General features: G+C 29.8%; 1 protein-coding gene across 4 annotated transcripts; it reads left to right on the top strand.

The window, feature by feature from the left end:
- The first annotated feature begins 1292 nt into the window (after positions 1 to 1292).
- LOC107026410 (probable E3 ubiquitin-protein ligase XBOS32) lies at positions 1293 to 7575 on the top strand. Of its 4 annotated transcripts, none has more exons than XM_015227367.2 (11): positions 1293 to 1865; positions 2217 to 2428; positions 2549 to 2608; positions 2728 to 2799; positions 2957 to 3132; positions 3228 to 3388; positions 4618 to 4676; positions 4769 to 4815; positions 5265 to 5405; positions 6134 to 6228; positions 6807 to 7542. In XM_015227367.2, the coding sequence occupies exons 2-11, from the start codon at positions 2234 to 2236 to the stop codon at positions 7319 to 7321; spliced, it is 1521 nt and encodes a 506-aa protein (XP_015082853.1). In that variant the 5' UTR covers positions 1293 to 1865; positions 2217 to 2233; the 3' UTR covers positions 7322 to 7542. The 4 variants fall into 4 exon arrangements, with proteins under 4 accessions (XP_015082853.1, XP_015082852.1, XP_027774388.1 ...); XM_027918587.1 differs by having other exon boundaries at positions 1295 to 1865; positions 2283 to 2428; XM_015227366.2 differs by having other exon boundaries at positions 1293 to 2428; positions 6807 to 7575.
- The last annotated feature ends 6788 nt before the right edge of the window (positions 7576 to 14363 follow it).

Here is a 14363-nt window from a genome sequence, read left to right as displayed (position 1 = left end):
AAGGCACATATACTAAATAAACATGATCATTTCTTGACAAAACATTTGAAAAAACTTTTCTTTCTACTATTGATTATATCTTTTGGGGTTTAGCAAGGAATTAACACAATATAATGCAATAGGTAATTAACAACCATTCAACACCAAAGTATGTAGTGTAGTAAATCAGAATACTCCTTGATTTATTAGAGATTTCAGGTTCGAGTTTTAGGTATGATAAAATTTTTTAGTAGGAAACGATCTCCTTCAAATAGGATCTTACGCGACGAAGATTCAAATAAATCTAAAACAATTGGACTTCAATATAAATAGAAAAACCAAATAAAATAAAATAAAAACCACTCACACAAATTATAATTAAAACCATTACCAATTTATCATATATAATAAAATAGTATATAGTCACCAATTATATCATTTATATATTTCTCTAATAAAAAAATAGTTTGACAAAAAGAAAAAGACAAAATAACTAGCAAAATATTGACTGGGTATTATTAGTCCAAACAACCCAATGATGAAATACACACCTTTGTTGTAGGCATGTTTTTTTTTTTTTTTAATACGTCTGCCCAAAATAGTTGTCTGTCCCCATTTCAATCCCACTTTTTATCATGTTTTTTTCTACTATTTTTTTATCCGATATTCGATATACGTATTTACGTCGTGTAAAATTATTAAAAAAGCACTTTGATATATGATCTAATAATCAAATAATCATTTTGAAGTATTATATTTCTCTCTCTTCAAATTACACATTTAAATTACTCCATCAAGGTGTTGATATTTTCTATCTGAATTATTATCAATTGTTTATCAATATACACTTTGAAATATTGATCAGATCAAGTATTTGAATACGTTCATCAAAAAATGTGAGACAAGTTTTAATATGCACGTAAAACTTCGTCTATATAATAACTGACTCATTAATTTTGAGACATGTTTTTTAAAAATAGGTGATAATAATTTACATTTAAAAAAAAATACAAACATATGATATCTCTAGTAGAAATCTCGCGAAGTTTTGATCATTTTTTAAAATTTGTGATTAATTTCTTAATTATCTACGTGGAATGTTATTTAATAAGTAGAAAGTATACCACACAGCATCGTATACTAATCGAATTGTATTATTATAAATAATTGGTGACAGTTCGATCTTATAATTTAGATAGAAAACTCGTAAATACGTTAGATTTATTGTTTTATTTTTATCTCATATTTTTTATATGAATAACTATATCTACCTACATTTCAGCACATTGGGTGTTAAAGAATTTATTTATGCAAAAAAAGGAATTAAATTAAGTTTTTAATTAAAGAAAAAAGAGAGATTCTTGGCAGATCATTGTCCTTCTTGGTATTTGTGAATAAAATTAAAAAAAAAAAATAATTTTTCATTTACGTGAGGCTCTCAACTTTCCCAATTGGTTTTTGTCTCCCAAATTGTTGCAAATTCCTGGAAATTTTGAGAGTCTCTGTGTTTTTTTTTTCTGGGAGATTATTTTTTCTTGTTTTCTGGGGAAATTTGGATGTGGGTATTTGCTAATCTTGATTTTTTTGTGGGGTTCTTGAGGATTTAAAAAAAAAATGTTTTTTTAGTGAACCCCATCAAGGAAATTGAGGTTTTTTTACCTTCCCATTTGGTTGTTTTAGCATATTTTGTGTATTTGGGGTGGAAAGTTTCATTCTTTGATAAATTTTCCTGGAAAATATTTGGTGATATTTGATACTTTTCTGGGAAAATTTGGTGGGGTTATTGAGGAATCTTGATATAGTTGGAGGATTTGTGACATTTACAATCAAGAAAAGGTGAAAAAGTGATCAAAGATTTGATTTTTATGGGTTTTTCATAAGCTCAGGTAATTTTATTTTACCTCAAGTTGACAAAGTCCTTTTCCCCTTTATGTTTTTTTAGATATTGGTCACCATCAACATAGTACATATCATATATTTGTATATAGAGAAATTTGTCTATTTGATTTGTTAATTGATTGATTGATTGATTGATCAAGTCAGAAAGTATATTGGTTTTGAGGTGTTCTTGGATTTGTTAAAAATCAATTTGACTTTGAGAATTATGTGTAAGGAAGGTTTAGTTGTGGGGTTGTTGTTATTAGTTTGTTAGAAAAGAAGGAAATTTGTGTGCAGAAGGGGATAGTTTAAGGTTAAGGATCATTGTGTTCCTTATCTTCTGCTAAACATCATGCCAGAACGATATCCGAAAACTATGAGATTTTTGAGCCTTGTGGGAAATTCATTTGGATGCTCTGCGTCAGGCGAGCGGTTAGTTTCTGCAGCTAGAGATGGAGATATCCAGGAAGCTAAGGCTTTACTGGATTATAATCCCCGGTTAGTGAGGTATTCGACTTTTGGTGTTCGAAATTCACCACTCCATTACTCTGCTGCCCAAGGACATCATGAGGTATATTTAGAGTTTAATGATTATTCGTGATGGATATGAAGATAAACTTAATTATGACATAGTTAAATTCAGCACTTAGTGGATTTTGTATGATCATTTGACTGTTCTTTTTCTTATCAGATTGTTAGTCTCTTGCTTGAGTCTGGAGTTGACATCAATCTCAGAAACTACCGTGGACAGGTAGATTTTTTTCTCATTACCTTTTTTGGTTTTATTTTTTCATCTCAAGCACAATTCTTTATGTTATTCGTAACTCTTCTTAGTTGATTAAAACTAGTATTTTGTCTTATGGTTAACAGACTGCTTTGATGCAAGCATGTCAGTATGGTCACTGGGAGGTCGTTCAGATTCTCATTCTTTTCATGGCTAATGTATGACAAATTTTTATTGCGGTATATTCAATTTGATTACTTAGAAGTACTAAGAGTGTTCTTACCTTGTAAAATTTCAACTGTCCTGGTTTTCTAGAGTAGTCGGAGAGTGTTAAGATTGGTCACAAGCTCTACTTACAGTTGCATTATATTGTAGATTCATAAGGCTGATTATCTCAACGGGGGTACAGCACTTCATTTAGCTGCTCTAAATGGACATTCTCGATGTATACGGCTTCTCCTTGCTGATTATATTCCCAGCATCCCTAATTTCTGCAATGTCATGAGAAAGAGATCAAAAAATGAAGACTCTATCCAAGAATTTGATGACTTGTAAATCTCTTTTTTCAAGCTTTGCATTTGATTTTTGGTCATCTCCCTCTGCTACCAAACTGTATTAACGTGAAGTTCTTTTGTGCTTGCGGTAGTGCACTACATGAGGTGATCAATAGACCTGCTGATGGAGGCATTACCGCCCTTCATATGGCAGCACTGAATGGCCATGTGGAAAGTCTGCAACTACTCTTGGATTTGGGGGCTTCGGTCACCAAGGTTACTGTGGAAGATGGGACTACAATTGATTTGATAGGTGAGACAACTTTTCAAGTTCTTCCTAGTATGCAACTCTTATATCACATTTGATCTCTTGAATGCCTTGTTTCCTTGTGCATATTCCCTTCCCTTCTCCACCCCCACAATAAATTTTTTTAAAGATTGTGTAAATGCTGATAATTGCTAAATTGTTTCTTATTATCTGTTCCTTCAATTTGTTAATGCCTATCTGCCATCTTTTACATATCATGTTGTAACTTTATTCTTTCTGAGGGAAACTATGAGATGTATGCTTGACTGTTTTAGTCTTTATGAGAGAATTGTCCTAAAAGTTACACATTTACTGATAATGCTACAATTAACAGTCCCCATTTTGGAAGATCTGAATAATTATAGTTTTTAACAGGTAATATCAATTTCCGATGGAAAATGATATATTGATATTCTTCGGTGTGCTTTTAAAAATGAAGAAGAAGCAAAATTATCGAACAGCAACTTTGCCTTAGTCCCAACAAGTTCCGGTCGTCTTTATGAATTTTCACTGACCATGTTACTCCATTCAAAGCAAAATTAGCTATAGCAATCATTATTGAGTACAATCTTTTACCAGAAGGGTAAAACATGTTTCCATTTTCAAAAGCATACGCGAACTCTGTCGACCTGATAAAATATGTGAATACCCACAACCTTGTAAATTAGTTTGCTCTAGTTCATGGAGTTTCTGGTATGTAAAGAAGAAGTTGCACGGTTGTCATGCCCTGAGTTTTGATGATGTGCAGTAATTACCTTTATGACATTTCCTTGCAAGGTTGTGCTTTTTGTTTGACACTTTAGCTAGTGTAAATCATGAGTGATGTATTTCATACTTAAGGAAGATAATGTCTCTTGTATTTGAGAGAGAGAGACCTTGCTCATCAGATTCACGTATTACTCGATATCTTCCAGAAAGACGTAGTAAAGAGGCAGATATGAGATGACCGACACTTATCGCACCCTTGGGATCCGGCCCTTCTCCGAACCCCAGACAGAGCGGCAGCTTAATGCACTGGGCTTTCCTTTAGGAAGATAACAAATAGGAATTTGATACCACCTGAAACTCTTGTTCGGTGGCAGATTAGGTTTCGTTTCCACTTCTATTAAGCATCAGTTCAAAAAGTCCTTGATATGTGGCACCTAGAATTTAGAGGCTTCATGGCATGAATCAAGGAAGAGAGTTTATATTGTCTTCTTTTTTTTTCTTCTAAAAGGTAAATTCTTTGCTTGCAGGTGCAGGAAGTACACCACTTCATTATGCTGCATGTGGTGGGAATGCTCAGTGTTGCCAGGTGTTGTTCCTCTTCTGTTTGCTTTTCTTTCTGATTTTTCTGGTATAGTCGGTGCAAGTTCTGAAGTCATCATTTTATATTCTATCTTTCAGCTTTTAATTGCCAGGGGTGCCAGTCTCAATACAGAAAATGTGAATGGGTATGATATCTTTACATGCTTTAACATCTTCAACATGTACTAAAAGTGTGCGGTTTAGTTTCCCTTATCAATATTATTATTAGTAGAGTAGAGGGTCAAAAACACACCTAATGTATCCCATTTTTTCGAGTTCTATATGTGAACTATCACCAACTATTTATCAAAACATACCTAAACTATCAATTGTTCCTTGTTCCTACCTAAATGATGGTGATGTTTCAGGTAGGAAAAGGGAACAACCATGGAGAGTTAAAAGTAGTATACCTAACTGCTAATCATATGCTATTCCATGTCGTATTTAAGTATTAAAGAGATGGTATAGAAGGATTTACGGTGTTGAATTATTGAAACAAATAAATATTGTCTTATTCTCGTATAGTAACTCTGCTGGTAGTCCTATCATGGCTTAGATAAATCTTCTAACTTACATATTCTTTACGTGTTTTAAGGTGGACATCTTTGATGGTTGCTCGATCATGGCATAGAGATGGGCTGGAGGAGATTTTAAGTACTCGTCCAGAAAAACAACCACGTCCCCTTCCTTCACCATTCTTATGCCTCCCTCTTATGAGTATAGTGAAGATTGCTAGGTGAGTCCAGTTCAGCAAATATTGGTCTAGTTGATGCTCATTCATCGATTTAGCATTATAATGACATTTCATCTTAAGGGTTTATGTACTGGTGACGATAAGGAAGTATATTCATGTCAATTGACCCATCGGCAATTAGTATCCAATCTGAAGACTATCTGTGTCCAGGAGTTCTGTTATGTATGCTGTTTTTCTTGAAATTCTATTCGTTTTTATCGGGGTGGGGTGCGAGGTAGAATAAAGAAAAAAAAATAAATTATTGTGATGAATTTGCCACAAACCTATGTTACCCGGACTCTCTAAAAATGTTGTCATGCCCGTGTCGGATCCTCAAAAGATGCACTACTTTTGAAAGATCCAACATGCACCTATTGACATTTATGAAGAGTCCGAGCAACATAGGCCCGAACCCAAGGGTGACCAGACTGTTAATTCTTGCATCTTTATCAAAACCTTTGTGTTGTGTAGCACCACCCTTTTACATCTCATGAAGGTACTAAATATTCATGGCATATTAAAAAGTGGGAAAAATGTGTATTTCCTTTGGCTTTTATGGTATGCATCTTCCTTTTGATGAAAGTATTTGGAATATGCTGATGGCTGTCCCGCAAGCTTTAAATTCAAGTGCGACTAAGCAGTATCGTTCTCTTTCAGTATGCCGTGTGCAAGTAACACAGTGATAAGGCTCAGGAATGAGAATTCTGAAAATAAGTTGTCATTTTCTGCAGAGAATGTGGATGGAGAACAATTGATTCCCCTACGTCAACTTGTTTAGACCCTTGTGTTGTTTGTCTGGAAAGAAAGTGTACAGTTGCTGCAGAAGGTATGTCCTTCTGAAACTACATGAAATTGTTCATAATTTACTATAAAGATTTATATAGTACTTTTTGTTTTGTTCTTTTACTTCTAATTGACGTCTAATGAGATCAAACTCTATTTTCTAATGGTAATGGTATATTGACGAATTTCCTATGATGAGTGATGAGCCTCTATTGAGATATTTTCGAGTTGAGACCATATAACTCCACAAAATTTAAAACTAAGGAAAGATGTTCTCCCGCTCAAGAATACATACTCGTCGCTGGATAGAGTTTTCCTTCTTCACGTGGCACTAAAACTCCGGAAGTTCTTGAAATTTCAGTATCGTGATATATAATATGCTCAAGGATGGGAGTTCTTTTTTAACGATGCCATTGTCATATACATAAATCTGCACATTTACATGTGAATTGATTGATATAGACAACATGATTGATTACTGTTCCTCTTTGATGTGCTAGCTGTATTTATGGTTTTTTTGGTTTGTTTATTATTTTATGGTATATTCGATCTATGAAAGCTTGTGTGATGGTATTGCTACCGGATATGCCAGTCTCGTTGAATGCTTGTCCTGTTCTGCAGGTTGTTTTCATGAGTTCTGCACGCGCTGTGCATTGTACCTGTGTTCCACCAGTAACACCTCAACCGCAGCCCACGGCCCTCCAGGTTCGATTCCTTGCCCTTTATGTCGACACGGCATTGTTTCATTCATTAAGCTAGCGGATACGACACCAATCATCAAGGAAGCAGCACGAACGAGTCTGTCGTTGCCTTTTTGTTCCTGTACAGCTGATGGACAAGAACCAACTACATTAGAAACACCTTTATGCAAGCCCGATTTATATTGCTCCCGACTCTCCCCTCTAGGCTCTTCCTTTCGCTCGTTAAGCTGCCAAAAGTTCCCAGCACTGAAATTCAGCCCAGGCCTTTGTATGGGAACACCAGACACAAGTCCATCCTTAGTTCCGAGAACCGGTGAACGAGAACATCTGACTCGATGCTCACGACCTAGCTTTAGGCGATCAACGTCAAACGTCGAAGCTAGAAGATGGTTGTGTTCTTTCAGCCATTCTGTAGAAACTGGAAGCAGTTTCTGAATTAGGTCCCTATGCCTATTTCAACTATTAATTTACAGTGAAATCCTACAGGTTTTCCTCTTTATTTTGTTCTTTTTTTAAATTTTTTGGTTCCCATTTATTCAGAAAGAACTTTTGTTTGTATATCTCTTTAAGTCTTATCCACTAAAAATGTAATTGAAATATTTCATCATTATGAAGTTTGGCCTGTATATAATAAAAAAGTATCATGTGTTATATAAGTGAAATGGAAAAAAAATAATCTTGGCCTTGTATTTATTGAGTTCTCTATTCTGTTCCTATGTATAGACATTAGAGCCGTCAAATTGGGCTTGGCCTGCGAGGTCGGTTTAACCCAATCTTTGAATTAAGTGAGGCTTTTTAGCTCAGCCTTACTTGGCCTGCTAGCCTCGTCAGCCCAACCCGCAACTCTCAAAGGCTAGCCTATATTGAGTAGTGTTATTTGTAAATGTTTTATCAATAAATATGTTAAAAACATAATAAAATCAACTCTTTTAAACTAGCTTTTTGTGGGAGGAATGGTTGAATGATTCGATATTTTTCCGCTAAATCTTACGTTGACTATTATGTATTTTGGTGAGCATTCACTAAAGTGTGAGATTCATAAATGAAAATTTGTATGTATTGATGTCATGTTCATAAACGTCAATATTCGATTCTATGAGATACACCTTCTAAGAGAGTAATATTATTAATTTTTTTGTTGAAGGGTCAACCCGCCCCAACCCATTTAACTCTCTAGCCCATTAAGGTTGGGTTGGGTTGAGCCAACCCATTTTGATAGCTCTAATACACATACAACAACATATCTACGAATCTCGAGAAGGTGGCGTGTATGCAGACCTGAAACCTAATTGGCAACTATAACTATGATACAATATTTTTCGTAGACGTTCAACTTGCATAACATCATGTTCAACCAAATTACTCCAAATAGTAGAATAAATATGAAACATAATAGTGAAATTTTCTAGGTTTTACTATTTAGAAAGAAAATAAAGGACTAATTGGTTGTACTTGTGAGCATTGGTAAAATGTTGAAACTTAGTGTTATTTGGAATTTACCCACAAAAGTGAAAAATCACACTACTACCAAAAAAGGAAGTTTTCGATAGAATCAGTTAGAAATTTATTGAAATATCTATATATCTATAACAACAACGTTTGATCGAGCTAAATTTTGATATTCTACGTAAAATGGTTTTTCTATCCTATAACAATGGGTACACATCATTCTCTCAAGTCTCAAAATCCACTAGTGAAATTACTTAAAACTATATTATTGTTCATTTTACCTAAAGAATTCAAATTCTATATAAGTCCAATAATTGTAAGTAAACATAAAGGTAGGAGATGTAATTTTTCATTATTTGTGTCATAATTTAGTCTAATAGTTAGGTTATATTATAGATTTATTTCTCTAATTTTCAGATATAAAAATAATTTTACATCAATATTGACAGTGTAAAGATAACATTAATGTTGAATTATATGTATATCACTTCAATGTATACATCAATCACAATATTAATTAACAGCTCAAATCTACAACATTAATATTATATAATATTCATTGACAAGAAGTTCTTGATACAATAATATATATATTACCCAAACTATAAGTTAAAAAAAATTACAAAATAACGAACAACATGAATAATCTCTCATGTGATCATTTCTCTAATATTTACACAACACTTAAAAAATTCGTAAATTTATCTTCTTTCACGATCATCACGAGAGATAACGAAACACTTCTAGGTTCAAGCTCAGAAGGAATAGCTAAAGAAAGAGAAAGTGGGAGATTTGAACTGCATAAGAAGAACAGAACAGAAGAAGACTCGAGCAATAACTTGAGAAAAGCCTTGCAAGGTCAAGAAAAAGAGCAAAAAGGAAGTATGGAAAAAAGAAAAAAGAAAATTACAAGCTCAACTAGGATAGCACCAACAGAGACCTACAATCGTTCAAGTCTCGAAAAACCATTCTTCTTGCAACTCGTCAACAAATTACATGAATACTTGTCTCGTTCGTAATTATAAGAAAGTGGACAAATAATAATATTTACTAGAAATGTGAAAGATAATAGAAAATTATTATACATGATTTTATTTTATCGAAAAGACTATAAATATAAGGAAATTTTAGTATTGTGTGAAGTGAAAGAAGGTGAATGAAATAGGATTGATAGAAATATGAAAAGATGGATTGGTGTTTATATAGAGATGGAAAAAATGGAAATAAATATATGAAAAAATATTTTTTTATAGGTTATTTAATTTATTAAAATGAAAAGACTGATGAGTAATAAATGAGATTCTGATAATCCCTTTCTTCATATATACCCCATATATATATATATATATATATAGACTAGGCATGTTACATGCATGCAACTATTAAAAAATTAATTAGTTACTACAATTTATAGGCATTTTATTTTGGTAATGTTATTAAATGCTTTCAACAACGACAACATAGTAAGTGAGTATTCTTTCGTCTTTAATCAGATATTTCAGTTGGTGTGAGTCTTTTGATATAGTTACATTTGTTAGAAAATATTTTATTGTCACTGTAAAAAGGATGCAAAAATTAGAATTTAATCGAACTCTAATATGAATGTCAATCACTGGATAAAAAATAAAAAAATATATATCTATTAAAATCAATTTTACATGTGAAATCTTGAAGGATAAAGTATACACATTGTAATTTTTATCACGTGAAGATAGAAAATTTATTTCTAAAAAAATATCGATTCAAATAACACATGTCAAATAATAGAAAAACATTCTAAAGTTAAATTTAGAAATATTTTAACATAACAAAAAGAATGATGTTATTAATACGACTTATCATGTGATAGCAAATTAGTTACGAGTTTTGTTCTATTGTTGACTATAATAATCACTTTCTATATCAATATTTCATTATAATCAATTTTTTCTTTTGTGATGCTCTAGCATATTATTTTATAATATACACTTTATTTATAATAATAATATTTCATTATAACAACTAAAAGAAATATCAAAAAAACAAATAAAAAAAGAAAGTAAACAAAAAGTGACATAACAAGGCAGCAATTTTTACAGTGAATACATCTTTTACCCTCTAACTTACGCTAAATATATGAATAGAGAAAAAGATCATAGAGAATAAGAATTCATGCATGGGGACTCACATTTTTTTCTGTTAATTATCTGATAAAAAAAAATACTAGGTTAGTAGTAGTGTTTGTTTTTTTCCTCGACTAGACTGTTACGATTAATTCAGGTTCACACATTATAACTGATTAGCAAAAAAGTATTTTTTATTAAATAATTTCTCATTTTGTGATAGTTATTTATTATGAATCATTCCTAGAATTTAAACTTATTAAGATTTGAACTTTATGAATTATTCATGAAATTCGATACTTCAACAAATGTCCACGTAAAAATTAAACTGAAAAGTATTTAACTTCACGATAAATCCTACTTAAAAAAAAAAGTAGTTACTTTTCATTTACATTTGAAGCCATGAATAAACTTTAATATTGTCAATTCAAAAAATTGATTATCCCATCTAATTTTTTATTATAACTTCACATAAAAAATGCTCTTTACTAGTATAACATTTTAGTTTCATACTCTTGAGCTAAAAAATTCAAGATCATATATATATATATATATATCAACAAATATTTTTCATAATTCCTATTAAATCTAATGAATTATTAATATATGTAATTGACATTTTGAATCTTATAACCTAAAGGACAATATTTATTATTTTCTCCAAAAAATAATAATAATTCAAACTCATTTATGAAGGATCCATGATGGGATTTATGAATAAGAGTACTATAGGTTTGTAGCAGTATCTCAAAATAGTAAAAGTAGTACTAATTAATTAATTATTACTATATATATTATTACTGTTGACTATCTTTTATACGCAAACTCCATTGAATTGTCTAAAAAAGAAAAATTATTCTGCATGTATGCATGTCTTTTTCTTAATTTATTTATGTGTATTCCAAGTATTTTTTTCCAATTTGTGAATTGTGAAGTGATATGTGAGTTCTCATAAATATTATGATTCTGTCCTTTTATGAAATTAGTTTGTTTGTGTGTATTTGTCATGTATTGGACTAAGTTCTCACATGTGTTTGTAATTCATTAATATATTTGAGAAATAGTTTTTCTATCTCGAATATGTTATTCATTACAAATCCAATTTATAAGATTACGTATTTTGTGTACGTTATGATTGTTAATTGATATTTTGATCTTTATATAAGATAAAAATAAAATTTGTGTGCACGTTACAAATTACGTACTTTGAAGACGTTATTATTGTTATTGTTGTATCATTTGGAAAACGGAAATTTTTAGCAGAAGTGAAGTCAGAGTATTTTTGATATATTGGATAGTTCTCGCATGTATAATGATAAATCAAAATATACATCGTTTTTTTTTAATCTTTATAAAATAAAAAAAAATTCTTTTTATATGTTGCTCTTCTCAAACCTTTATCTATAAAATTACGTATATTAAATATGTTGTTGTTGTACATTTTGAAAAAATCGAAATTTAATCAAAAGTGAGATTAGAATGTTTGTTATTATGTATTGGACAAGTTCTCACATGTGTTCTATTATTTAAAATATTGGAAACAATTTCTCAATGTTTACGAAATAGGAATAAAATTTATGTTTCTCCAATTATATTTATAATACTGTATACAATAAGTATGTAATTGTATATTTTGAAAAATGGATTTAATTAAAACAAAGTTAAGAGTTTGAGTTTATGATTTTTTTATTTTATAAAAAACAACTTAATGTTAATATTGAAATAAATTATTTTATTGAATTAAAGTGAATAATACTATCATAAGTTTACCTTGGTCAACTATATATATATATATATATATATATATATAACTAGGAGATTATATAAAGAGCAATTAATCTTTTTTTTTTTGTGAAAAAATATAGTATTAGAAAAAAATCCAAAAATATTATGAATATTATGGATAATCAATCTCTTCCCAGTGCACAGAAATATTAAATGCTTGTGTAGTCATTTTCAGTAGCCCTTTGACTATTAAAATAATAATATTATGAATATTAAAATAATAATATTACCACATTCAAAGTCGTTATACAAAGAAGACGTGGAGAGATTATTCTAAAAATTATAAAAAAATTATATCAACTTAGTAGCTATTAAAAATGAAATACGATACTGAAAAATATATGTTAGTTAATTAATAATTAATAAGAAAAATAGCACAAAAAAACTCACTAATAACTACAAAATAATATAAATATAGTAATCGGAACACTATGGACACATAAATGGTGACAAATATCTCGTCGAAAAGTGTGATATAAGCTCAATTACTTAATGAGGTTTTATCTAAGTTACGATCTTTATATTATATTCTGTTATCTAAGGTCATGTTTTCGATAAATTAAAATAGTATCATGTTTTGTCTAATCGCATAATCAAATGTTTCAGCCTATCTCTACCTATCGACAATCCACTATTTCCTCTCACACCTTATTTTTGGAGCTTTTGTGCATCTCTTCTTTATATATCCAAACTATTCATCCCCTCTTTTTGTCTATTACGAAGACTTTAATTTTACTTTGTCTCGAATATTTTTATTATTAATTTTTATTTTTTCTAATTTCTAATATATATATATACTCGTAAATCTATCTCAATATCTTTATTCTCGCAATTTACATGTTTTGATCATAAAAGTTTTTGATTGATTAATACTTTGCTTCATATATATATATACAAAGTTTAATTAACCAACCCTCATATAAATGAAGGAAAATAAATTAAGATATATTATAATAATTTAACTAGATTATTTCCTAAATTTTTTGGAAAATATACATAAAAAATTTAAGCAATATTTTCTTAATTTAACAATATATACAATTAATATGAGATAATTATTTTTAGTAAAATGATCAAATGAGACGAAAAATTACTACTAATAATGCACCATAGTTTGCTAATTTATTTATTTCCTTTTACACCATTAAATTTAACACAATATCCAAGGAACAAATGAATCTACACTACCAATTAAGAAGATTTTGTGATAAGAAAAACATAAAACAGCTTTATAAAAAAAGCTGATTTTTTTTTGGTTGCTAACAAGCAGTACACTATTAAATGTATTAATTATTTAAAAATATACTATCAAAATAAGGGTGTAAGTGAGTTTTCAATCCAAAAAGAAAAAAAAAGCATGTCTTGTTATTTCTTTTTCAGAATTTTTACATTGGGAAACATGTATAATCAGTTTATAGCCTGACATTATTTTTGTAGATTTAATTAAAAGTAGGAAATTGGAAATTGGAAAAATTGAAGAAGAAAACAATTATTCCACTAGACTAGCTGATAAATTAATGAACGTGGTATGATACGATATGGTATAAAATTTTAATTTTAATTTCATAATTTTGAATTTTAATTTCTAAAAATATTACTCGATTTATTTTGATTTATTTAATTTGATCTAGAATTTGAGAAATTTTTTAAAAAAATTATAGTGTAAAATAAGTTGTAGATACGTATATGACTGTAAATCATCTCATCAAAGAAAAACTAAATCTTTTTCAATTAAATTATTATTAAATATAAATTTTTTTATCATTTTTAATGACCGACTAAAAAAATGTATCACGTAAACTAAAACAGATTGAGTAATATATCACTAGCATACTCTTTCTAGTTTAATGTAAATAACTTATTGACGTATCACACGCCCTTAAAAAGATTTTTAAAATATTAATCAAAGGCTAATATGTCAATATTGCCTTTAATTCTTCCTAAACTCTTTTTAAATGTAGAGAGATAATCATTATTTGGGATACAAAAAATAGTTGAAAATTCCTTTTAAAAAATGATAATTCAAGATAAAAATAAAAATATTTTTAAATTTTGCAAAATTCATCCATCTTATATCATAAAAAGATATCAACGATTCATTTATATTAAAATAGAGAGAATACTAAATTAATTTATTATGA

Source organism: Solanum pennellii, chromosome 7, assembly GCF_001406875.1.
Source record: "Solanum pennellii chromosome 7, SPENNV200".
NCBI classification, from domain to species: domain Eukaryota; kingdom Viridiplantae; phylum Streptophyta; class Magnoliopsida; order Solanales; family Solanaceae; genus Solanum; species Solanum pennellii.
This window is presented reverse-complemented; position numbering and strand designations above follow the sequence as displayed.